The sequence below is a fragment of the Boleophthalmus pectinirostris genome, unplaced genomic scaffold (assembly GCF_026225935.1).
Source record: "Boleophthalmus pectinirostris isolate CB_2022bp ecotype Guang Dong unplaced genomic scaffold, ASM2622593v1 HiC_scaffold_18, whole genome shotgun sequence".
Lineage (NCBI taxonomy): Eukaryota > Metazoa > Chordata > Actinopteri > Gobiiformes > Gobiidae > Boleophthalmus > Boleophthalmus pectinirostris.
This window is the reverse complement of record NW_026571133.1, coordinates 44,469,280-44,496,086: the sequence shown is the minus strand read 5'-3', so window position 1 is coordinate 44,496,086 and position 26,807 is coordinate 44,469,280. Positions and strand designations below refer to the sequence as shown.

General features: G+C 43.2%; 2 protein-coding genes across 6 annotated transcripts; one reads left to right on the top strand and one right to left on the bottom strand.

Annotated features, from left to right (window-relative positions):
• Nucleotides 1-3,667: 3,667 nt before the first annotated feature.
• On the top strand, nt 3,668-17,079 carry taf1c (TATA-box binding protein associated factor, RNA polymerase I subunit C). Of its 2 annotated transcripts, none has more exons than XM_055153891.1 (15): nt 3,668-3,986; nt 6,964-7,048; nt 7,909-7,958; nt 8,024-8,119; nt 8,775-8,848; nt 9,383-9,633; nt 10,356-10,469; nt 10,625-10,757; nt 11,024-11,095; nt 11,169-11,304; nt 12,581-12,709; nt 13,486-13,669; nt 14,577-14,714; nt 14,865-15,655; nt 16,142-17,079. In XM_055153891.1, the coding sequence occupies exons 1-15, from the start codon at nt 3,861-3,863 to the stop codon at nt 16,511-16,513; spliced, it is 2,751 nt and encodes a 916-aa protein (XP_055009866.1). In that variant the 5' UTR covers nt 3,668-3,860; the 3' UTR covers nt 16,514-17,079. The 2 variants fall into 2 exon arrangements, with proteins under 2 accessions (XP_055009866.1, XP_020780185.2); XM_020924526.2 differs by having other exon boundaries at nt 14,865-15,715.
• LOC110159913 (cyclin-G2-like) lies at nt 16,918-26,801 on the bottom strand. 4 transcript variants are annotated; one of them, XM_055153894.1, is made up of 10 exons: nt 26,250-26,801; nt 25,195-25,242; nt 22,683-24,619; nt 20,326-20,429; nt 19,624-19,761; nt 18,809-19,059; nt 18,605-18,683; nt 18,391-18,489; nt 17,740-17,936; nt 16,918-17,571 (listed from the first exon to the last, which is right to left on the bottom strand). In XM_055153894.1, the coding sequence occupies exons 4-10, from the start codon at nt 20,425-20,427 to the stop codon at nt 17,505-17,507; spliced, it is 933 nt and encodes a 310-aa protein (XP_055009869.1). In that variant the 5' UTR covers nt 20,428-20,429; nt 22,683-24,619; nt 25,195-25,242; nt 26,250-26,801; the 3' UTR covers nt 16,918-17,504. The 4 variants fall into 4 exon arrangements, with proteins under 4 accessions (XP_055009869.1, XP_055009868.1, XP_055009870.1 ...); XM_055153893.1 differs by lacking the exon at nt 22,683-24,619; XM_055153895.1 differs by lacking the exons at nt 25,195-25,242; nt 26,250-26,801 and having other exon boundaries at nt 22,683-25,159.
• Nucleotides 26,802-26,807: the final 6 nt, after the last annotated feature.

Genomic DNA, 26,807 nt, shown 5'->3' with positions numbered 1-26,807 from the left:
CCTGCAGGCACTCTCATCGTCTGTAACCATGGTAACCAGACACACACCTGTGTGTCTCTTGAGGGCACACAGACATATAAGATATAACATTTACGGCCCCACATTCATTGCAAAATATTCTATAAATATACATGAGCCTTTTCACAAGTATTATAAAAATATGTATCAAATATAACTGCTATGATGTAACTGATGTGCTGCTCTACAGTTATTGATGTACTGTTATATTTGATTATTGTACTATTATAATTCACTATACAATGACCCAGAAAACAGGGACCAGATTACACCTGAGGGATGCAGAGATAGGTTCAGTTCATGTACAAGATATTCTATTTCTATCTATATGTCTAATCAATTAACTAAATAGGACAAGGACTTATTGATAGGGATATGCTGACTCACAATTCATCACCCTGATCAGACCAGCAAGACTCCCGTAAGAGGAGTGAGATGAAGCCGGGGAATCCTTGTCACAATTGGATAAGATTGTGCAACATGCCAAGAGGCCTGGCTGCACCAACGAAGAGGCACTAAGTCTAAACCACGGTCGCCTCCCACTATAGTTATAGTGCGTATAAAAATAATTGTGTAGGCTTAAATATTCAGTCTCTGCATGGGAATGTTAGCACAAACTCTTTGTACAAGTATGACTTTTCTAATATTGGAATAAGTAAATTATCTGGACTTTATTTCTGTTTCAAGTGTAATTATTTGTCTAAGCAGAAACTAACGAACACGCAAGGAAAAGGGTTATTTTCCTCAACATAACCTACTGTGTAGGTAAATTATTTCAGTGAAACATAACATGCAAAATTGTTAATTGTTTCTCCACATGGAGAGAGTATGAACTAGGGAGAGATTACTTGCTTTAATGCTTATTTAATACATGGCACAAAGTTTCAGACCAAAGCTGTTGGTGAGCTTCTCCACCAAGCCAGACCTCCAACACACTGCCTCATGGAGGAACAGCACTTGCCATTGAGCTGACTTCTTATAATACCTACAACACTCTCTGCAGATATTTGGCCGTAGCCACTTTCCTTGTTGCCTCTTCAAGGAGCCATTTTCTTGTGGGATACCGAGGTACTTGTAACTGTCCTCAATGTCTGCTATTGTTTCCCTCTGTGTGTACTACCTTCCCTCTCTTTGTCACCATCCTAGTCCATTTCTCAAGCCCGAATGACATTCCAATGTCTGTGCTGTAGATCCTGGTGGTGTGGATCAGTGAGTCAATGTCTCGCTCGCTCTAGCTGATGTCGTCCATGTAGAGGAGGTGACTGATGGCCCTGTTTCTGAGTCGGTATCCATAGCCAGTGCGGTCAGTGATTTGGCTGAGGGGGTTCAGACTTATGCAGAACAGTAGTGGGGACAGTGAGTCTCCTTGGTATATGCCACATTTGATGGACACTTGTGCAAGTGGCTTCCCATTGGCTTCAAGGGTGGTTTTCCACAACTGCATCGAGTTTGCAATGAACGCCCTTAGAGTCCTGTTGATATTGTACAACTGCAAGCAGTCCGTAATCCATGTGTGTGGCAGTCGTAGGCTTTCTTGTAATCAATCCAGGCAGTGCACAGGTTGGTCAGACAGGTTCTGCAGTCACTGGGTCACGGGTTCCGCGACTGTTCGGTCAACCAGGAGCTGTTGTTTGGCTGCCCTGGTGTTTTTGCCGATGCCCTTCTGTGTTGTGCTCATGTATTCATCCATGTGCCTGCTTATCTTAGCCACGGTGATGCATGACATGAGCTTCCATGTTGTGGAGAGACAGGGTATTGGCCGATAGTTGGATGGGACTGCACCCTTTGAGGGATCCTACAGGATCAGGATCGTATGCCCTTGGGTGAGTCATTCAGGGTGAGTCCCATCCGTCAGCAGCTGGTTCACTTGTGCTGCCAGGAGCTCATGGAGAACAGTGAGCTTCTTTAGCCAGTATGTGTGGATCATGTCAGGACCATGTCTGTATGTAGGAATGTCTGTAAACTGTTACAAATCAGTGTGAGAGAGCCACTGCAGCATGATTGAAGCAAGCAGAAAAAAAAAAAGATCCTTGATAAAACTGTTTAAAAAATGGGTTAAAACCCTAGGTGGGCCAGAGTTAAAATGAGGGGAGTTCATGATGCGACGCAGGGGGTCCGATCATTTGGTCACCTGATCCGTGTCCTGTGGTCCCTGCAGATATAACAGACCAAAACCTGCAAAAACACTATCTCCTGTCACTTCTGGCGGAGCTCCTCACTCTGCTGTTGTGTGGACTCAAGGCCGAATTATAGAGTCGACTTAACCCACACTCCCACGTTGCCTTGTCACCATCATTTTTGATTTATGGATCTGCGTCGAGGTCTATGCGTCGCAAAGTAATTCACCGCCACAACGCTAGGGGGCTAGGGTTTAAAAATGGCGTTTGTGCACACAACATTAGCCTTTTTATTTCTGGTGTCTTGCCGCCCTGCTCCAGGTGCGTTCATTTTCCAAGTCACTCATTGGCCCGAAAATGATCATGTGCATTGGAGGTTATACGATGGCACTGATGTGAGGCTTAAAAACATACAATAAAAACTCCACAGCAAACAAATAAAAACACCACATAAAAAACACCACATAAAAACATGCAAAATCTACATATCACATGAGTAACATGAGGAGGGTTCTACACTCCAGGTCACGGCTGCTATTTGCACACACATATACAAGTACATACAGAGCATGCATCATTTAGATACTTCGTTTACAACAGGGGGTGCCAAACATAAGGCCCGGGGGGCCAGATCCGGCCCTCCAAGACCTTTAATCTGGCCCTCAGATGATTTTATACTAAAATATTTTATTTCTATTAAAATATTTGTAATTTTCTGCAGTGCTTAGCATAGCAGCATCTCCAGCACCTCTGTACGTGGCCCCTCCCACCAGAGCAGCACAAATGAAGACTTGTCTCTTTCCAAACGCTCTTAAAGGACGATCGTTTTGACTGTTGACCGTGACACCCTCATCAGAAAAATGCCCAAAATGAGAAAAGTGGAGCCGAGTGCAGGATTTTACAAGAAAAACTGACTTATTCCTATTCATAATACTATAATATTTTGTAAAAGAAAGAATTCATCAATTAAAAAAGATTTCTGTAATAGATTTGTGTTTCTCTGCACAAATATTTGAACTTATTGTTATTTTTGGGGTTTATATGCCATGAGTTTTCTGATCCGGCTCCTTTGGGGTCAAAGTAGGTTGGATACGGCCCACGGACCAAAATGAGTTTGACACCCCTGGTTTATAAAATATGCCAACACCAGGGAAAGCTGTGGAGCCAACAGTGAATACTTACGCAGAGCTATGGCATTTGCATTTTCAGCACAATCACCATCAAAAACCTGGAATACCTGCATCACCTGCAAATACAAAACCATGTGAGCAAAAACATGAACATGAATGAACATTCACAAGACAAACAGCAGCTTAGGCCGCACGTAGAATTCTGCTTTAAATCTTATGAAATATTTACAGCCCAAGTGCAAATTGTGTAAAGTATTTATGGTGTATCTATTAAAAATAACTTACAGTGTAGTCTTTTATAGGAACTTTTATTTTAGAAGTTCAACATGCTCGTAGGCGTGTTTAGTTTTATTTTTAAGCGGAAGTGCCATGTTCGCAGTGCTGATGTCAACGGAAGTGCGCAGCTTCACGCGTGTTTAGGAAGTACCTCCTGAAGTACCTCCAGAAGTATCTACACGTGGGTACAGTGTACAGTGGTGTTTCTTCTCTGACCGATGACCGGCTCTTTTCCACGGTAGACGGGAGTTTTACCCGCGCGGGTGTTGGGACAGGAAAGAGACTTGTGCGCACATGTCCTGAGCCCCGGTGCGCAGGGATGGACACTGAGTTCCCCTCGGTGCTGTTCCCGTCCTTCTACAACAACGAGCCCCCGGAGAGCGAGCTGGGACACTGCGCTGGCTCCTGGGGCAGCTATGGCCAGCTCCGAATCCACGAAGGACAGGTAAAAACACTACTGTTCCAGAAAGTGCCAAACGTGAACCTAATGAAACCGCATCTGAAGTGGCGCATGCAGAAAAGTGTTTGAAGCGCACGGTTACAGCCTGTGTGCGTGGAATGAGGCGGGGGACATTAACAGTGAGTGCAGTGTGCTGGTTCTGACAGGATTCTGGATTTTTATGGCATGTACATGCGCTCACAGAAACCAGGATACTCGAGCCTTTATACTGGTTGCTATGGTAACTATGGTGCAGATATGGGAAGGAGCTAAACATGGAGAAACTTCAGGCTTAAGGCTTTTTAAGCGGTTTCTAAGAACAAAAAGCTCTGGAGCTCTGTCACAACTTCAGTAAAAGGCGTTTTTAAGAGTTGAAAAATACAACATAGTGTCACAGATTCAGTTTGGTTCAAGACTTTGGTTCAGACTGTTTTATTTTGTTCATAAGTATAAAATATTATTACTTAAAAAGTCCTGGTAGGAGTTGGATTCGTTTTGGAAAAGTAACTGCTCCTGCTGTATCTGTTACTGTAGTTTGCACATGCTCAGTACAGCACGAGTTTAGAGGAATCAGGATACTGCATTTACAGGCCACAGTATCCTTAATACTCCCTGAAAAACCCAGTGAGAGTCTGCTGGTTTCTCATCTCCGGGAAACTGGCATATCCAGGAGAGTGAAACCAGAATACTGCATTTACCTGGACAGCCACAAAACCAGGATACTCACAAACCTGATCATAAGCGGGATCCTCGAGCGCATGTATACACACTCAGTGATGATGTTTAAAATAATAGACTGACTGATTCATGACATGTGGTCCTCCATGAAGTGAAAGGTGCATTCCTGTGCAGTGTTGGGAAGGTTACTTTTCAAATGTATTCCTCTACAGATTACAGATTACATATCCCAAAATGTAGTTTGTAACATAATCCATTAAATTACTTTAGGTGAGTAATGTAATCTGAATACTTTGGATTACTTGATTTGCTGTAGAGAAGCAAAGACGAGGATATCGTAACATAAAATGTTTTATCTGCTAAAATAAAATGAAAAGCCCAAACTTTACTGAACCAAATTAAAAATATTATTGATAGAAGAGGAGGAGACACGTCCGCACAACATGATTTAGTCCTGTTAAATCCTGTTTTAGTCCTGGTTTAGTCCTTGTTTAGTCCTGGTTTAGTCTTGGTTTAGACCTGTTTTAGTCCTGGTTTAGACCTGGTTTAGATCTAGTTTAGCTCTAGTTTAGACCTGGTTTAGACCTGGTTTAGTCCTTGTTTAGTCCTGGTTTAGTCCAGGTTTATTCCTGCTTTAGACCTGGTTTAGACCTGGTGTAGATCTAGTTCAGATCTAGTTTAGGCCTGGTTTAGGCCTGGTTTTAGTCCTGGTTTAGACCTGGTTTTAGTCCTGGTTAAGATCTAGTTTAGATTTAGTCCTGGTTTAGACCTGGTTTAGTTTCCGGCAATGTGTGGAATTACTGAAAAAAAAAAAAAAAGGGGGATATAGCCCAAAATGTGAAAACAGGAAAACAGGAAAATACCGCCGTGTAATCCATTTATTTCAACAAAGTAACTGTAATCCAATTACCACTCACTGAAACAGTAACTGTAACCGAATACAGTTACTCATAATTTGTACCCTGATTATGTAACTCTAGTACATGTTACTCCCCAACACTGTTCCTGTGTCCCCACATTGTGATGAATAAAGTGTATTGCCCAAGTCACAATGTCCAACAACAATCCAACTTCATAGAACAGAAAGAAGAATATTATATGGTAAAAAGTTTAAAAAGTAAAAATTTATGTCTTCATGGAGATGCTGATTTATCTGAAAGCTCCACAGAATATCATGATTAGCTTTGTCCTTGGAGACAAGCAGGAGACGCCACTACACCAAGTACTAACAAGGCACGTATCCTCACTGAGTAAATGTAATATGGGCATTAGGGCTGGGTATCGTTAAGAAGTTGCCAATACGATACATACCTCGATACACAGGCCATGATACGATACATATCTCGATACAGTGCACTTTCGATTCGATATGATACATTTCAAATCGATTTGATACGGTTCAATACAAAATAAAGGCTAAATCTTGTCTGTGATACTAAAAGTCTTTGTTAAACCACTTCTTGTTCAAAGTTCATATGAAACAAACATTTTAATCATCAAAACTGTGAAAATGCCAAATGTGCTGCATAAATGAGCGTCCTTCCACTAAACAAGCAACAAAACTGTAGCTCTGTAACAAAATAATTTAGTAAAATATACCAAAAAATACTCTTAGCGATATATCGACACAGCAGCCCGCGATATTGATTCTGTATCATCAAATTAAATGATACTGTATATTGATATTTCAATATTTTTGCACACCCCTAACGACTAGGGCTGGGTATCGTTAAGAAGTTGCTGATACGATACATACCTCGATACAGTGAGCTTTCAGTTCAACACGATTTATTTCAAATCGATTTGATACAGTTCAATAAAAAATAAAGTCTAAATCATGTCTGTGATACTAAAAGTCTTTGTTAAACACTTCTTGTTCAAAGTTCATATGAAACACAAACATTTTAATCAACAAAACAGTGAAAATGCCAAATGTGCTGCATAAATGAGCATCCTTCCACTAAACAAGCAACAAAACTGTAGCGTTGTAACAAAATGATGCAGTAAAATATACCAAAAAATACTCTTGGCGATATATCGATACAGCAGTCTCCAATATCGATGCTGTATACGATATAATTGGTATTTCAATATTTTTGCACACCCCTAATGGGCATGTTTCTAGCTTTATCTGTAGCCATATCATATTGTGGAAACCTCTAGACAAAGCAATAATATTTTCATTAAACAAGGTGACAGGCCTTCCACCATAAAACTTATGTTAGTACACCTTGAACAATCTAAGTAATTTTCCCACAAAATTAAATGACCCCTGTTCATGAGACGTGTTGTGTTTGTCCCTCAGAGCTTTAGGACCCAGCACACAGCGGCCGGAGAGTCCTGGAGGCACACGGAGCCTGTGCCTGTGCCTCTGCTCGCCCCTAAGCCTGGTGAGTCACATAATCACCTCACAAACATCACCAAGACCAGGGGCGGGACTGTTCTCCAAATACTATCACCAGTAATGTCTCTTACTTCAGTCCCATACTGCAGCCTGTTTAGACATTTTTACTTCTGATTGCCTGTCTAGTGGCAAAGAGAGGAGAGAAACGCTGATGTTCTGATGATGAGGGGGGCAGAAGGAGGAGGTTGCTGGTGCTGATACACAGATACACACAAAGGGGCAGAGAGGCAGAACGAGCAGAGACTTTAGTCATAAAAATGATCAAAATGTATTAAAAAACACAAAACAAAAAGGTCTGAAAAGATATTCTTGTCTAATAGGCTATATGAAGCATATGGTGGAGACAATGTGATGGTGTCATGATGAGACGGATTTATAACAATGTACTTTGCCATGAAATATACAAAAACTATATTTACAAATGTTTAAACATAATTATTTCTATCACTACATGCATTAACTTATAATGTTACAACAAAATCTGCACTTTTAACAGTATTCATTTTTATTCTGCCACCATATGTAGGCCTGTCACAATAATTACTATATTGATTAATTGTTCAGTATATTAAAACTGGAACAATATCGTTTGGGCTCCACTTTTCAGTCTTCTTTGTGTCTCAGTCAGATCTGTGTCAGGGCAATCTGAGGAGAGGATGGGCCAGCCCAGTATACTGCCATTAACACTGTCAGTCATTGAAAGGTTCTGTTTGTTTAGCAAATTAACTGAAAAAGCAGTTTTAAGAATCAGGCTAAGAATGGAATTATGACAAAACAATACTGCCTCGCGCCTAATGAAGACAATCATGTTTTTATTTATTTTATGTATGATTGTTTGATTTTTAGCTTTATTTTGGTCTTCAAAACCTGCCGACCCTCTGGATTTCAGCAAACATGTAAGACCAAGTTCTATTTTTGAATTTGAAAAATGACCGGGCACACATGGTTACTGTTTTTGTAGTTGCAGAATTTTTTCATGGACCACCCCTCAGATGCCTTCAGCCCCATGGCCAGCATCCTGGGTGAAACCATGGACTTCAGTAGACGGCCTCATAAGGTAAGGCTCAGTCAGGTACGATTCGGTAACTGAGATAGTCATTACTTTTACATGCATGCTAGGAAAACTGGATAACTCTCCTCTTCCAATTTATAATTTACGATTTATATAAATTTGTGTAAATGAAGATAAGAACTAACCTGGGAACTATGATTGAGGTGTCGTAAATTGAATGTCAGAGATCCCAAACACACATTGATTTCACGTTGATACATACTGTGATACCCGCTGCGTGTGACAGTGCAGTACTGTTCACCAGAGCTGGGGACTTGCAAGTCGTGATTTGAGACTTGCAAAACAACAACTTGCACATGTAGCTTTGTTAGTTCCACTATGTTAAAGTGAAAACTACTGGAGTGTCAGTGTATATTTGTGTTGTGGAGAGCAAATAACTTCAAATTGAATGCATGTAAATGAGGTGTGGCTTCTGTATTTCTCTGTGGTTATGCTGTATGTATGATTTTTATCAGCAGTTACAGCTGTAAAATGTGAATGCTAATGTTAAATGAGTTGCTGAATGCTCCATAACCCCTATTCACACATGTTGTGTTCTTTGACCTGCTGTAGACTGGGACAGAGTTGCATTGTGTTGTTTAGCGCACTCTGATTTCCTCATGTATGTAACCATAGTGACAGTCTCATGTTTGTGTTTCAGAGAGCTCAGCAGACACAGGCTCCCATCAGCGTGTGGGGGGCGACTGACTACATGGACAAGCTCAAACCCCCTAAGTGAGTCTAGATCACATGTGCTGTTTCCTATAGCGCAAACAGCATTTTTACATTTCAATCAAACAGTTCATTGCTTATTGACAAACACAAAAAGACAAATTTCCTCTTCCTATCTGAGCTCTGTTCCAAACCACATACTTTTACTGCCAGGACTGGCTGTAGACATTTAAGCTTAAAAGTGCTGTACCTGATTTGTACTTTCTTAAAAACATGCAAAACAGAACTTGTTCTTTTTAAACAGTTTGCAGTGGTCCAAACTTATTCCTCACTTACCTAGCTTTTTAATTGGATGCAAGGCAGTACACAGCAGGCTTAAGAGCTGATTATACTCCCAAACTGCTTGTACAATTATATACAAGACAGTTCTGCTGAAATACAAGAGCACTGGCTATTTCAAATACACGGATTTGTAAAATTCATTAAATGCACACCTGGCAACAAAAAAAGAGAAAAAGTCGACCAGCTTCTGTCCTTCTGACTGCCTGGGACAGAGCTCCACCCCTCCTGGCTGTAACCCTGTGTCCTGCCCTCCAGCTGCCCCACGAGCCCCTGGAATGCCCGCATGGACGCGTACAGCCGCCTGCTCTCTGACGTGGTGCACTCTGTCCCGGTGGAGCTGCTGGGGTCCCTGGTGCACGAGGAGCTGAGCCAGCAGAGCAGAGACGCCCTGTTCTGTGAGACCAACAGTGGAGGGGCCCTGGACCTCATCCCCCTGACCCCCAGCACACAGCACACGCCTCTGTCGGGCTGTCTGGCCTACTCCCCCAATGGGCTGGACAAACTCCGTATCCTACACCTAACACAGTTAACATAACACAGTTTGGTGAGATAGTTCCTGTGGTCAATATTTGGTATATAGTTTACATCAGCGGTAGTTTGTGAAGAAGATCCGGGGGAAAATGTTCAGAATTACTAGAAGTTGAATGAATGCACAAATTTCTTCCAAACACAAGGACAACACCAAGCAACCAGTTTTTCAGACAGTTTAAAGAAATGACACATGTTGCCATATATTTTTTATTCAGAGTAACCTATTGCATAAATTAGACATGGTTACTTGATAACAGGAATTATCTTTATTGGTGTGATCCAGGCAACTGGTAACTGGGGTCTTTCAAACCTCAGACTTGTAAAAAATGCCCTGCTCAAACTGGTAATTCTCTTTTGTGAAGTGGGGAATGATGGGAGGACTCCTGCTTCACATACGAGTGAAACTGTGATGTTTTACAACAACATTATCACCACAAACAAGTGGATCTGAGATTAACCAGCCAACCACATGGAAACATTGAAGCAGGTTAAATCCCACAATATTCAGTTATTTAATAAGTCACAGACGTCTGTTTATTGTTTACATGCCTTCAGCCTTCGGTTTAGCATTAGGTCTGTTGTTTACATACTGTATGAGTTCATTGAGCTTGAATGCTCTGAGGTCAAAACTGGTAACACTGGGAACTAAACACTATAAATGCTTTGTGGACTTGAAGTTCTTGACACAGTTGTTCAGACTTCCAGGAGGTGGCGCTGGAGCCACATGCAGTGGTCTGTTCTGATGAAGTGAGCAGCTTCCTCCTCAAAGGCCCCATCCAGCAGATCACCTCCACATCTCTGTGTGGACACAGTAAGAGCAAATGATCATGCTTGCAGGGGGTGGGGGGGTGAGAGATTATGTTCTTCACTCCTAAAGCCTTTGTGTTCCTTTGGTATTTCTTGTGTGTGTTCCTCATACGTTCCTCATATGTTCCTCATGGTTCCTGTATGTTCCTCTTGTGTCAGGCTGTGTGGCGGTGCGCTCTCTGTACCACTGTGGCGTTTGGCGTTTGACCTCAGCTCAGCAGCCCTACCTGCTGCAGCCTCATCTGCTGCAGGCCCTGTCCACTACAGAGGCCCTGAGCTGCACCAGCCTCAGGTATGGCCTGGACACGCTGCTTTTATGCACACACTTGCATGAACATTTTTTGTGTTCTGGCTGGACAGGCAAACCCGCTGCAAGAATCTGAATTAGCAACATCTGGCTTTAACTAATCACAGTAGTGACGAGTGAATGTTCAGAAGAAAAATTGTACCTGGACTGTGATGAATCCAAGCGTGCTATTAATCTATTGCCAGATGGTACACTACAATGGCACTAGCTACATGCTGCACAGTCTTACAACCTGCTGTCATGTGTTCCAGTCCTCATGTTGTAGGAGAGCTGCTGGTGGCTGGGGAGAGTGGAGCGGCCCATCTGTGGAGGCTGGGACACGGGTAAGATCTGTGGCTCTCAGCCCTGCTCTGCTCCTGGTCTCCACAGCATCTCTGGAACATGTTTGTTTGGCAGGATGCAGCAGGTGCGCACAGAAGACTCCAACCTGTATTTCAACAGCCAGTCGTCATGGCGATGGTGCGAGTTCTCCGCCCACCCAAGAGTGATGCTGTATGCTGATAGGACGGGGGTGGAGCTCACAGACATCCGGGTGAGACAGGGCTGAACATGTGAGATCATGTACAGTCTACAGGGGCATTCTGTTAGTTACAGGTTAAAAGATCAAGATCAAGATCAAGTTCATTTAAAGTGGAACTAAACACTGAATCCATTTTTTTTATTTGCTACTTTTGCTTTTTTTCTACCGCTCATCTTTTGGCAATTTTAGTCCAAACAAGGTACATTTGCAACTTCCTGGTCAAAAATGACTAAATTAAGTGTGTGCTGCCTCTAGTAGACCCTGCAATTTCCAGTAGTTAATGACATCACACAGGTCTGCTCTGATTACAGACATGTGTTTCTGATATACAGGGTTCCCATGGTCATGGAAATCCTGGAAATGTCATTTTCCAGACCTAGAAAAGTCATGGAATTTTCACATCTCTTTCAAGGAACTACAGTGTTCTGTTAAGTTCTCATGAGACTGTTCAGATTATTTCTGAACATCTGCATCTTTTGTTTAAAAGAGACGAGAATAAATGCACTGAAAGGATTTTGAATGTTGAAAAACTCTAATATTATAATATAACTAGAAAAGCACTCAGAGAGCGCAGACAGATCCGGATCAGCCTTTGGAATATGAAAGAGGATCCCATGGTCCATCCCTGAGTCAAATTTCATGGGGTTTGGTCAATAATTAACTGAGATATTGAGAAACAAAATTTTTGGCCCCATTTACCACAATGTTAACTAAAATTTCAAAGTGATCCAGAATCCAGGATTTCTTCCGGATCACCCCCAAAATGAAATCAGTTCTTCCTTTTTACATTTCCAACAAATCCTGAAAATTTCATCAAAATCAGTGCATAAATTTTTGAGTTATGTTGCTAACAGACAAACAAACAAAAAGACAAATGCCGGCAAAAACATAACCTCCTTGGCTGAGGTAATAATCCACCCCTCCTCCCTCCTCACTCTTCCCTTTAGTCCTCCAGGTAGGTACCCAATTTATCAGCTCTGTTTGAAATATGGCTGTGGGCGGAGTTTAGGTGTTTAATCTCACTTTTAACAAGGTCCTTCTTTTATCATTTTTGTTGTGGGCAGTTCCAGTCCAGCCCACACTACCAATTCAAAGCCTCTGTCTGCCAACAGACCGGTACTTTCTGTGGTTCTCTGAAAAATGTAGCCTCCAGGTCACACACAGTGGTTTAAAATAGTAGTTTTTTTTTTTTCCAAATTAAGATCACATATGCTCTCAAATGCTCAGGTACTTGCAGTTGTATTGTTTTGTGGATATTTGAAGGTAACATGGATGCGTGTCCACACAGGTGCAGCCGTCCTCCTGCCACACCCTGTTCCGCATCAGTCAGACCGCAGAGTGTCGCAGTGGAGAGAGACTACTACTGTGCAGATACTTGAGCACAGTGCACAGCTTCCACCACCTCGTCTGCACACAGGTACTCCACCTGAACAGCTGCAAGTACACACATATACGTCTGCAGAGGTACGCTGATGAGCTGTAGGTACTCTTAACAGTGCATTATACCACCACTTTTGTGTTGTTTTTGTATTTGAGCTGTGTAAATATTTGATGGTGTTAAAATCAAACATAAAGTCATTTTTACACCAGTGTCTTTATTCAGTTCATTGTGGACTCTCTCTCAGCATATGTGTTCCAAATCTCCACAAGTGAGACTCACCAGTATGAATAGTAGTGTATTCAATCACTCCTTTTCAAATCATATGTTAAGACATGTAGGCTTTAATTAGTGCAAATTACCTCACATTTCACCAGTGAGTAAAAATGTCTCATATATGTAAGCTTTCTTGCTTCAGCTATGTTTTCTGGACCAAAATAAATGCACCTTTCATCTCAGTAGTATTTTCTTTTTCAGTTATGTTTAGCTGACTCACTGATGTCTAAATCACTACATTTACATTTCTCTGTAAACCTGAACAAACGTGGAACTATTTGGTGATTTGGTGAGTGAGCATGTAGCACCTGGGGCTGTTCTCTGGTGTTACACACACCTGTTTAGGGACCACCCACACCTCCCTCGCGGTGCAGGGGCCTTCTTAGCTCCTCTTCTTTGGGGCTTCAACATTTCAGAGGTCAGTCCCCTTCACTAGAACAAACTGAGTGTGAGGGCAAAGGGAAGGGAGAAGAAAACCATTTAGGAAGGCCCAGTGTTTCCCCCGTGTGTACTTGTGTAACCCTCTCCCTCTCTGGCAGTACTCGGCGTATATTATGGACGAGCGCTTCCCCTGCGTGCCCATGCTCAAGTGTGACCACATGATGGAGGCCCCGCCTGTGTTCTGCCAGGTCCTGCCCAGCTCCGATGCCTCCACTGGGGGAGTGACTAAGATCCTGCTGGGCTCCCAAAGGTCCCAGGAGGTGACCATGCTGCAGTACTCAGGTGGGTCCTGTGTGGTCAAGTCAGAAGCTCTAGAGCAGTGGTCCTGTGTCCTGTCTGGCTTTGTTTAGCATTTCAAAGCAGAGGCACATTGTTCTCATCAGCACAAGTGCAAACACAGACATGAAACTGAAGAAGTCACTTGGATGAAGGGTGAAACTTTTAAATAGAATTTATCCAACTTTGGCCAACTAAGGGATCGCCATGGATACTAATAGTTTATTGCCATGGAACATTCCAAACAAAACAATAATATCTCCATGGACCTTCAGAAAGGTTAAATAGTACACCTATAAAAGGGTTCCATATATAGACCACATATTGGTTTGAACCAGGAACCTATGTTCACAGAGGAAGTGAATGAAACCTGAAGACTGACTAATTCACTCCAGACTGAGAAATTGACTGTAGTTCCTACACCCGTTTGGTCCCTATGGAAATTTAGACCAGGTTCTGTATAAACGTTGCAGTTTTATCATTATTCTGGGAAAGGTATTTTATTAAATACATTTTAAACCTATAATGTAACATTAGTTACAAAATGTGGAGTTCTAAATAGACGAGCTGACTGCCTTCTAACTAATTATCTAAAATGTGGCTTACTAAAAATATGGACATAGGCTTATATTCTTTAATAGGCATTTTTCTTCATTACTTTAAGCCAGAACTTTGATGCAAGACACAATTTATTATTTTCTAAGATATAAACAGCCCACATGAGCAGCACATTAGGGAGAGCTGGTCTTATCCATGTGCACCTCTAGTCTTAGTCTGTGTCCTCTGTAGTCTTGCATTCACTCCAGCCTCGTAGGCTGTGAGAGTCTGACTCAGTTAAGAGAGAAGCCTGTAAGCCTGGCTTTGCGGAGCAAGCTTTCTGAATACCCTGGTAGTGACTGGCTTCTGTTTTCAGGAGGAGGGGCAGAGGCCTGTGTGAGCCATGGCCCTGTGCAGGCTCTGCTTAGGCCCAGGGACAGTGTGCAGCACCTGCCCACCCAACTCCCCCACCGGACAGAGGTGTCCCAGGATAGGCTGGCCCACGCTGCCTCAGGTACTACTACAACAAGCACACATTCTACACACATGACACAGGAACTGCTAAACAGCACACCAGGGAGGCCTGAAAGCCCTTAGTTTTTACATTTCAATGTATATCTACATAAACGTATGTCCTAAAAGTGATGTGAGAGCTTTTGTGCAGGGCTGGCCGCGGTCCACCTGAAGAGGAGTGAATCTTCAGAGAGTTTCTGTGTGTTCCACCTCCTGCAGACGGGAGATGTTTTCTACCAAATCCTGGAGAGGGACAGGTCAGCTGAGACCCGGGCTGATGTGAGCTGTACCAGAGCAGAGGAACCAGAGCAGCCTGAGCCAGAGCAGAGAGGACCTGCTGCAGAGCCACCGCTCAGCTCACACTCACTGTCCATCTGGAGACAGTGGCTGCAGAGATTAGCACGTAGACAGGAAGCTAAGAAGAGCAAACCTGCTCATGTGATGGTGAAAGGTGCACTAAGAATTCCCCAAAGCCAAAATGCAGACAGAGCCACTGGAAAGAGAGGGCAGCGGGGCGTGAGCAGGTCCATACAGCAGCAGTCGCTCTCTGCATACTCAGTCCCCACAGAGAACATAGTGCCACTACCAGAGGAGGTGCAGCCTGAGGAGTGGGGTGATAACCTGAGTGTGAGACTGACTGCTGCCTGGGACAGCGAGCAGGGCTGGCAGGCCTGGTGGAGCGAGCACCTGATGGTCAACAGAGCAGAGAAGACCCAGGCTCTGAGGAGGAAGCGCAGGCAGGAGAAGGACGCCAAGAGAGTCAGCGGCCTCACTCTGCTCTCCCTGTCCGGCAGTTTCACCTCCTCCATCAGTTACCAATCAGAGCTGAGCGATCTGAGTGACTGGGCGTGGTCAGACAGTAGAGGGATAGGCTCACAGTCTGAAGATTCACCAGGAGACAATTTGGAGAAACAGAGGCTGCCTGTAGCTGTAGCTGACCAGGTACGCCCCCTAGTGGAGACTCCGCCCACTAAGAGAAGAGTGCGGCACCAACAGTCCCAGGTAGGCTTCATTAGCCTCACTGTGTGCATGTGGACTGCAGCTCTAAACACAGAGCTACTGTTTTATCTCTCTTTTTGAATTCACTAAACACATCACACCTTTTCTAAAATGCTAAAAACCTTTTGGTAACATTTAAGTTAGTGTTATAGTCTATTAGGATCCTATCTGTCATGACATAACATGTAAACTGGCCTTTTGTGACTCCTGCCCATGTACCTGGCCCCATGTTTCGTTTTATTCTTGTTTCATTGGTAAAGTTGCAAGTGTCGTATTTTCACCTCTTCTCCTCCACTCCTAATTTTATGTTTTGCTTTGTGTTAGTCCATTTACAAAAGGCTTTAACAGTTCTATTGAAAAGTCCACTTCACCATTAAGATGAATACAAAGGTTTTTTTTGTATGTGTGATGCAGTCTGTTGTGTTCCAGAGCCCACAGCCCTCCACCTCTGAGCTGCACAGACCTGTGGAATCCAGCAAAGACTCCTCCAGAGATGCCTTCAGCTGGCCCCACACTTTCTCCCAGATCTCCTCCCAGCGCTCGCCTCACACCTCCTCACAGACCTCCTCCCAGCGCCCCCTCCACACCACCTCCCAGCACCCCCTCCACACCCTCTCCCAGACCTCCTCCCAGTGCCTGCCCCACACCTCCTCACAGACCTCCTCCCAGCGCCCCCTCCACACCACCTCCCAGGCCTCCTCCCAGCGCCTGCCCCACACCCCCTCCCAGACCTTCTCCCAGACCTTCTCCCAGACCTCACTGTCCTCACAGCCCAAGAAGAAGTCTCGCATGGGATTTTAGAGAGAAAAATCTGACAGTTTCACAATTGCACAGGAGGTGGTCAGCTGGACAATATTTATTAAAATGAAGACATTTCAGCTGTCCTCCAGAAACCGTGCCCTGACATGAGGCAGCCCAAATGTCTTTTTTCATTTTCATTTCCTATTATGCACTACTGCTGGATAAATGAAGAATTACTTTAATAAGTTTGGCAACCCTGAAACAGACAAAACAAATGTCTATTTTATATATATATGTATATATATGCACCTATATGTGGATTTTTTCAGGGGTCTCAGACTAAGATCAGTCACATCATAATAATGTAACTGCTGGATTTCTGAAACCAGTTTTCTTTTTGAAACATGTGACCTGAGCCCCTGGCAACTAGTGCTCCACCACGTGTCCTGATATACTTGGAGACATTTTTGATAAGACATTTTATTCAGTCTTAACACAGAATCAATAAATAACATCTACAAAATATTTTTACATCATTTACAGTTTTACACTTTTTTACAGTTTTTATATACATTACTTTGTCATTGCATAAGAGCCATTAAACATTCATTTTGCTACATTGTAAAGTGTGTTCTTCCAGTTCCTCAGTGAACACTGATGTCACAAGCAAAGCACCACTTATCTTTACCATTTCACATTTCAGGCACTAAAACTGTTCTCTTGTTTAGAGGTGAGGATTAACATCAAGTGTGAGTAACCGTCTTCATATTAAGCATTTTTAAGAATAGTTGACACAATACATTTTACGTGTACGGTAACAGTATTTTTATGGTACAATTTGACTACACATCCCACTAAGATTTTTTTTTCTTTTTTACTTGAAATAAACTCCTCTCCCCACCTCTGTTCACAACAATGCACAGTCCTCACTTCTGTGACAGGCTCAGAGGAACATGAAAATGCTCCGCTGTGTTTTTTTGAAAATTTCTGTTCTTTGCAGATAAAAAACAAGTTTGTCAGCGTAGAAATGCTGCATCACAGGCCCCTCCTCTCAGCTCAGAGACTCCTCACCAGAGCAGATAGACTCCTCCCCAGAGCTGAGCGTGTCTGAATCCTCACTGTAGGACACACACACATTTGTTAAAGGAGAAACAATAACACCATCTGCAGACTAAGAAAGAAATGCACAAATCAAACTGATCACGTACACAATCCCCATAGACCAACTATAGGCTGTAATATCATCTTAAACTACTTCACAATAGGGACTGAGGCAGAGGGCTGACCTGCTGTGGTCCCAGGCGCTCTCGGGGATGGTGGGCAGTTCTGGGACAGTGCGGGAGGAGTGCAGGTTGTGTGCGGTGCGGCGGGAGATGACCCACTGCAGCCTCCTGTGGTCTGGTTTGGTGCACTGAGCAGAGGCGTACACAGACAGGCACCGGGCCACCCGCTCGCCCCAGCACCCCAGCTCAGACTCACGGATCTGAAACACAGACAAGCATGAGGATGAGGAAACCAGGAGGAGAGGAGCAGGCTTCTTTCAATGACATTTAAAACTGAAAAACAATAAGCAGTTAGCAGTAGTCCAAAGTTATTCCTCACATTCCTTATGTGGTCTGAGTTCAGTTTATAAGCGCTTTTCACAACTCCTATAGATAAGCGATTTTATCCTTCACACATTTTATTCTTCTTGCTGTGGCCCCCTTTTAACACGAAGATCCTCCAATAATTATTTGCATTCTATTCAAACAGAGTCAAGAATCAGTCGAAGTGTGTTTTTTGGCTGAACAAGTACATTTTCAGTTTCCAACTGATAGAGTTTTAATGCTAACTCTGGAACTGTCCTGTTCAAATGAGTGGAGTGCACCTGTCCTCTGTGTGTTTGTATTCAGTGCAGAGACATCTTCAATCAAAACATATACTCTTAAAGCGGTTACCTTGAGGTGTCTCTGGATTTGAGTGGCCACTTCCAGCATGTCGTCTGATTGGATGGTTTGGACCTCGTGGATGAGCAGGGACAGAGCGAGGACAGAGGGCTGGACAGAGGAGGCAGGGTCAGACATACACTTGCATGTGCACACACACATACATATGCAGACACACACACGCACATACAGTATGTCCATGTCACATGCACACTCAGGAGCTTACCTTGGCTCTGGAGAAGGACAGCCGGCACAGGCAGGCTTTGAGCTGTGCCTCAAGCTTTTCCAGGCTCAAAATGTCTCTTCTGAAAAACAAAATTGTATCAGTCTCATGTATTATTTCAAAGAAATGATGAGGGAATATGATCTATAGCAAAAGGTTGGTTACTAAACTTAGCCTTACTCTGCTCTAGTGCATTCTGAGCCTGACCTGTGCGTGCAGTGTGCCAGGGCGATTTGGTGGTACAGTTGGAGGAAGGTGGCAGCGGTCACGGCAGGGCGCTGGAGCTGGAGTTTGCCCACGATGATGGCCTCCATGCGACTGAGGTCGGATGAGGTGAAGCCCGACTGGCTGATGCGGATAAGCTCCTCCCCCGGGGTCACGTCACACTGCTGCTCGCATGCTTTGGCCGCCAGGTGCAGGCAGCCAAGGCTCACACATGACAGGTGCTTGGGTCGTACCTGCCACAACGACAGAAAACCTGGCTCCATGAGTTAAAGTTTCTATATTTGTGGCCCAAATTTTTTTTATTTATTTTATAATTTGAGAATCGTGTCTACTTAGACTAAATATTGGGATATGCTCTCCTTCACATATGCTGATGAGTGAGGACTTTACTAATAATAAAACTAGAAACTGGCTACAGATGGCAGTGTGTACAAAATACTGTTGATGGGCCATTACAAAATAATTGTGTCAACCTGAACAACCTACACACATCATTTACAAGTGAAAATCAGAGTTAGATATTTTTCCAAAACAGTTCCACCCTTGTATCTGACACCCCTGATTGGGTCTTTACCAACTACTACAACAGGAACCTGCCAATGGGGGCTGCAGATGGAAATAATAACCCACAGAGAACTAATCTCACACTTGCATGGAAAGTTTTCATTAAGTCTAGAATTCAATAACAAGAATTCAAACCGTGATCTGATCTGGTCAGGATTATTCAACCTGATTACACAGGCACTAAATGTGAGTAGCCTACTCCGCCCTTAGCAAAATGTAGAACAGTGCCCTACCCGGATCATGGCCAGGAATCTGTCCAGCAGGTTCACGGCCAGGACGAATGTCTGTGTGCTGTAACCGAAGAAGCGGGTCAGACTCAGCAGGTCCTCCACTCTGCTGTCCCTGCTTTTGGCTGAGACCCCCGCGCTGTCCTGGAGGAGGGGGCGTTACATAAGGAGTTAGAAATACAACGGCAAAACAGATAGAACTGACTCCAAAAAGCCCTGCTTTATTGATCTGGCATTTTATCAGAGGTGAAGTAAACATCCTGATATATCTGTACGTGTGTGTTTGCTTTTGTCTATCAGTAGTAACAATTTGTACTCCACTTAAGGAGATGTCAGAATGCTCTGTCCTATATAGTTGCACAGTACAAAAACATGGAGTCTCTGTAATCTTAAAGAATAGAGACTAACTATTTTAAATGAAGATGATGATGACCATGTTCTGAATAAAGCAGTGCACTTTGTAACTACTTAGGCAAATGTCATGTTTCAGTACAAGCAACAGCAGTAGGAGAAGGGGTAGTAGTAGCAGTAGTAGTTGTAGTAGCAGCAGCAATAATAGTAGTGGTGGTGTTAACAGTAGCGGTAGTGGTAGAAGAAGTTGGTAGCAGTAGCGAGTAGTAGTAGTCGTGGTAAAAGTATCTGGTGACTGTAGCAGCACTAGCAGTAGCCATCACATTGCATTCTCACTCAGAGGTTGTGTGCCCTCACCTGAGTGGCCTCAATGAAGTTAAGCCCCGCCTCTTTGGGCAGGTAGAGCTCTTCCTGGTCATAGGTGGCCTTGAGCTCCTTCAGCAGTCTGACCGGGTCCATGTCTGCAGGGAAGGGCACAGGGTCAGTGTGCAAGTGGACATGCACGCAGAGGGTTAGGGTGTAAGTCTGACCTGTGTGTGCAGTGTGCTAGAGTGTGAGTCTGACCTGTGTGTGCAGTGTGCTAGAGTGTGAGTCTGACCTGTGTGTGCAGTGTGCTAGTGTGAGTCTGACCTGTGTGTGTGCAGTGTGCTAGTGTGAGTCTGACCTGTGTGTGCAGTGTGCTAGAGTGTGAGTCTGACCTGTGTGTGTGCAGTGTGCTAGTGTGAGTCTGACCTGTGTGTGCAGTGTGCTAGAGTGTGAGTCCGACCTGTGTGTGTGCAGTGTGCTAGTGTGAGTATGACCTGTGTGTGCAGTTAGTGTGTCCCGTAGGCACTGAGCTGGGTCTGGAGATGTTTTAACAACGTTATTTACACTGTATTTAATTTGTTGAACATTTAGAACCATGCAGGTTAATGCAATGAGATTAAATAATAATATACAGTATAACAAAACCAAATCTGAAATTATTTGCAGCTGAACATTATCCTCAGCTCGTCTAATATGACAAAAATGTCCCTCACAATACCAAACCATCGAGTTACACGTGAACACACTATTTAGAAAAAACAAACAAAAAAACGCAAGAATCCTGAGTGGGCGGGTCTACAGTGGAGGCCTGAGGAGGCCAGCGTCAGAAATGGGAGCCGCCCCTGAACAGCCCGTAGCCCACTTCTGCTCCTCCGCCAGGGTCTGTGGATCAGCTGGTTTCGGTGTCAGCTTTCCCTGCTCCCCTCCCTACACACGGTACAGCTGTACTGCCCTGCTCGCAAATTTGGGTTTATTATCATGCAGCAGCTCGTTACACAACCCGTAATATCTCCATCCCCGCGTATGTGCACATTCAGTCGCGTTGGAGCAGTTTTTGCTGCGGTTTAAATCCTATGCTCAAACACAATGGGGGAGGGGTACTACGTAGTAAACACACAATCAAATAAACGGTGTTGGATAAATGAGCAACAGTCAAAATAACACTGGAAGCACACTCAATGTGTGTGCTATTTTCAGCACGCCCATCTGGAGGTTTTAATGCGTTTTTATGCTTAATTTGGATTCTATTGCAAATGCTGCGGACAAACCAACCAACAAATAGACATTTATCCAGTCTAACATTTGGATTAGTACATTCTCTGAATGGAATTTGGACATTCAAGGAAAAAATCAAAACAATAAAACAAAACTGGATAACTGCAATGTTGATTTTTAGAATTTTTTTGCAAAACGCTGTCATTTCCAGAATACGAAAAGTTGAGGCTAAAACCATACAGATGCATTAAGTTAAATGATCGAAAATGAAACAATATGCGTCTAACCAAGCAGAACTCGGTGGATAAGGAACTATTAATAACAACAATGCGACCAGCTGTGCGTTTTACGTCCCCGTTACCGATCTAAAACACCGGCTTAAATCAGATCCAAGTAAATGGACAGGTACATTGTTTTTAGTGTAAATCTAAAGCTCAGGAGAAGCTCAGATCGCGACTTACCGTGTTTGTTGCGGGTTAAATGCACATAACTGTCGCCTCCTTCAGCTGTTTCTTTTCCCTTTTGTTGACATCACGCACCTCACGTACACGCAGCACGTACGAGGGAAACAGCCAATCAGAGCGCGACGATCTAAGCCAGCCCCACCCCCTCCCCCCGTCGCAAAAAAACAAAAATGGCGCATATTTCAGGTTTAAAAGCGGGGAAATGTTCAATTATCGGGTCAAGACGACGGACTAAAGATGTAAATAGTATGGGGTTGTGGCTACGCCGCGTCACACTCTCACAAAGCCCGAAGAGAAGGTTCAAATAGGTGTGCCTCAAGAAGGCTGTCCCGGTGACAGCAGGCAGCCAATCAGGAGTGAGAGATTCTGGTTCTTCAAATAGTCCGCCCAAAATGAGAGCTTCTGATTGGTCTAGACGTATGAGCCTTATTTAGACAGGAAAACACAGACAGAAACAAGCTCTACGGCAGGGGTCTCCAACCGTTTTCCTTCACTGAGCTACCTTTACAAAACAAACATTTTAGAGAGCTACAAATTTTAGTGGTCTCAAGAAATTGAGCGTATATAACAACCATGATAAGCCTTAGATGGGGAACAAGTTAGATCTCTATAAAACAGAAACAATTTTCCATTTGATAGTGCACAGACCCAGGCATCTAAATGTTACATTTACAATGGGACATAATTCAGTTTTGCTTGTTCAAGTAAATTTAAGAGAGTACTACCCACCTCTATGGCTAACTGGAGTTTACAGGAGCTTTTCAGTATGATAATCATTGGTCCCCCTCCACAGATCACATAAAATCTATACGACATTAGTATACATGTAAGTGTCTCAATGTCCAACCTTAACCTCAAGATGACGTATGACCTGTGATGTGTTGCCTCATCATTTGCTTACTCACACTGTATTTTTTTTCAAGTGATTCACACATGTTTGAGTAATCCTGGTTTGTCCTGCAAGACTTAAGAATTTTCAGCTGCCCCCTCTCCACAGCTTTGTTCTCGCATTAATCAAATCAGAGACATACAGTTGCACATGCAAGTAAGGTTAAGGCTCTCATTTGTCACATTTGTATTTAAACATAGCCAGTAGGGGTGAGACAAAGGCAAGATGACATATTGGCAGCATTAAAAATTTATACATTGTGAAATTCCGTTTAATATTTTTGCACACATTGTACACTTCTTTTTGGAACTACAGCTACAGTTAACCCTTTTTATTGCCCAAGCGATTAGTAAACATATCTCAAAACATGTCACAAGATAATTTTCCTCATGTCTGCAAAATCTTGTGGCACCGGATCTTGTCCCATCCCTAATAGTGTAACATCAAAGCAATAAAAGCAATATTATATTTTTGATGTAAGCTTACTTCCCCCCTACAATATGACAAACATAGAGGACAAGGGGGACATTGCACAGAGCTGAAGATCTAGACCAGGGATGCCAAACTCAAATTCACAGAGGGCCAAAATTAAAAATTAGGACTAAGTTGTGGGCCAAACTAAATATTTATTAAAACATTTCCACATCAGCATGTTTTCTCTTCTTCTGAGATATGTAATGTTAAACCTTTTCTTATTAAAATAAATGTTTAATAATAGTTTTGCTTAACATCCATATTAATAATATTTTTGCTTAAACATAAACAATCCAGAACAAGCATAAAATGAAAAGATAACAGCAATTTAAATAAATAATGTCTCTATAGTCGATCTGTAGCTGGCAGACAGCTTGAATACATATTTGATATGATCTCACGGGCCAAATATAATTATACTGCGGGCCAAATTTGGCCCCCGGGCCTGAGTTTGACATGTCTGATCTAGACAGACTAATAAAAAGGGTTACTCAAACATGTGTGAATGAAACAAAACACAACTCCAGGTATTTCTGAGGAGGTAGCAGCATTCTAACATGGGTAAAAGCTTGCATGAGTTAATTTTGCGTAATACAGAACCGTTTAGAATGAGACCAGGTTTGAAGAAATGTATCGACAATTAATATTCTGTTCAACTGATTTCTCTTTTTTCAGAATAGGCAGCAATTGCTCAAAATTATGATGATTATTCATTGACAGATTCATGACGATAAATGAAAAAAAGTATAGAAAAATAAAATCAAAAAATCATGCTTAGGGATAATGCCCAATTCACACCAAAGTGCAACAGCGAGTTAGGGCAGCAGCACAGCACACGAGCAGCAGGTTTAGCTTTCCATTTTAACTAAAGGAGCATCTCCAAGGTTTTTAGCAGGGGAAAGACAGGAAATAAACACGGGGTGTCAAAATAAACTTCCGATGCCCTTTCAAAATAAGTCAACTAAAGTCAAGACAATGACGTAAACAACGCGCGCTGCATTCAAGGCATAGTCCCACACAGGGTCGGTTACCCATGGGTCCACCAGGTCTACACAAGGACTAATCTTGGACTTAAGAGAGAGAGAACCCTGAGCACACGGAGCAAGGTATCCATAAAGCGCGCTCGGGCGACAGCTGCGCTTACCTCCTTATCATTATCTTTATCTCCTGTGGTCACCCGACGGTCTACACGGGCGCATCTCCGAGCCCATCCTGACAGTGAGTACTAGTTCAGTTCTGGTTTAGTCCTAGTTCAGTCCTGGGTTCAGTCCATGGTGTGTTTCTTCTGCTCAGTAAATAAAGCCTGTGAAGTGATGACAGTAAAGTCGCGTCTGTGAATTCGTAATCGCAATGAAGAAAGCGTAAACATTTAATTTCATTTTGTGATTGTAATTCTTGAGGTCGTAAATTTTCATTTCATATTCTGATGGATGGTTCAGTTAAAATGCTTTTAATCTGTGTGTGATTTATCACGGGCATGGGCGGGTAACAGGCAGAATGTTAATGGGTTCGGGTGGATGCGGGTTTAAGTTTAATTAAATCATAGGTTAACGGGCGGGTGCGGTGCTGTAGTGCGTGGGTGTGGGCGGGTGTGGGCCTCCAAAAATCGACTCCTGCAGGACTCTGGTACATACCCATGTTAAGAACAAGAAGCAAGTACAAAAGGTGATGTCTGAAAATGGCGAGAAGATGTGCAGGCTGGCGTGAATTGAAACTTTTAAATTTACACGCGCACGCAGCTCCACCTATGTTATGCGCTGCTGTAGCTCCGGGTAAGACATCTTGTGTCATTTTGAACAAGAGAGATCTTGTGGCGTATAGAATATGCATCTCCAGTAGAATCATGTCCCTCTCACACACATGCAGAACAATACTCACAGCCGGTCCAGGAGAAGCCCCCAGTGTGCTCTCTGCAGCATGTTCACACTGTTCACAAAGACAGACACATGACATTAGAGACAGGGCTCCAGAGTTAAGCAAAAGCCAGCCCCCAAAATATAAAACATAATCAAACTTATCGCAAAGTAGTACACAGTGGGCATAGGCCAGGGGTCTCCAGCCTGAAGCTCTCCACTCCTTTCCAAGCAGCTCGCTAAGGGATTTCTGAATTCTATGTATTGTGGATAATAACACAATTTTGATTAATTACCATTGTAAATGTATCATTTTGAGGCCTAACTTTGTGCACCAATAAATGAATAATGGTTTATGTTTTATAGGCATCTAACTGTTCTCCATCTAAGGCTGGCCGTGGCTTGTATATTTACTAATTTCTTTGCACCTGCTGGTAGCTCTCTGGCATTTTCATTGTGTAAAGGTAGCCCTCTGGAAACCCCTGGCATAGGCCATACACAGCAAACATAGAGGCATATACAGCCAGGGCATAGGGCCTCTACGCCGTATACAGCACAGTATAGAGCTGTACAAACTAAGCAACTCTCCTGTCAATCATGCCCTCTGACGCACTCGTCTGTAAAGTTTTGTCAAAGTGTGTGCTTCTACCTGGACAGGTCAGCCTGTCACACACATGTCTAATTCAATAGTACTGCAGTGGTACTTCATTCTTTATACAAACCATTTATAACTGGGACATTTTAAAGCAGAGTGATGTGACTAAATGCATTCAATTTATTTCAGCTTATTGTAAACAAATAGTTTATGTTCATGAATCATGACATTAATATTGAAAACCATGTGAACTTATAATAATTGCCATTTAACATTAACTCATCAAATGTGTTCTTTTTAACTGACAGAAGATTGGCTGTATGGACCTCTTGTCCTCTCCATTAAAAAAGATTCAAGTTGATTGAGAATTATTTAGAACTAACTCAGTCTCAATGTGTGGAAGCATTTTAGTCTATAGACCCTCCCTCCCCTGTTCTCTGCCTCTACAGGTCATTTGTCTTTTATTTAGAGCATTACGTCTTTACCGTTTCTGGCTGTCAAGGCATCTGATATCTTGGTTCCTGTCCAGATCTCTCCTGTGCTGTAGTGAAGACTGAAGCACATCAGGACTAGAGGCCTCAGATGTCCATGACATGTCCAGGTCCACAGCAGATGTCTACAGCGTCATGAGGTCCTCTCCTGCTGTAGGACATGATCAGTCTTCTTTTCCTCTTAAAGACACTGATTCCGCTCTCAGGTGGTCACTTTTCTTTGCACACAGCTGCATTGTAGATTTCTTTGAGCAGACCAGACAGCAGACGCCTTCTCCTGTCCCACCATGAGGCTGACACTGCAGCAGATGCGCCATGTGTAGTCCTGTCCCTGTCCCCGCCGCGTGTCCTGTCAATATGGTCCTGTTACTGCACATTTATGCGTTCTTTCTTTTTCATTTACGCCTTCAAAAAGTCAGTAAATTGTTCCCGGGGTTTCCGCACATGTTGCCTTAATTCCGCTCGAAGTCGAGTCCACTTCTGTCCTCGCGGCTCAGACACATGCCACACTCTCTCATCCGCCATCTTGGGTCTGTTGTTTGGGAAGTGACG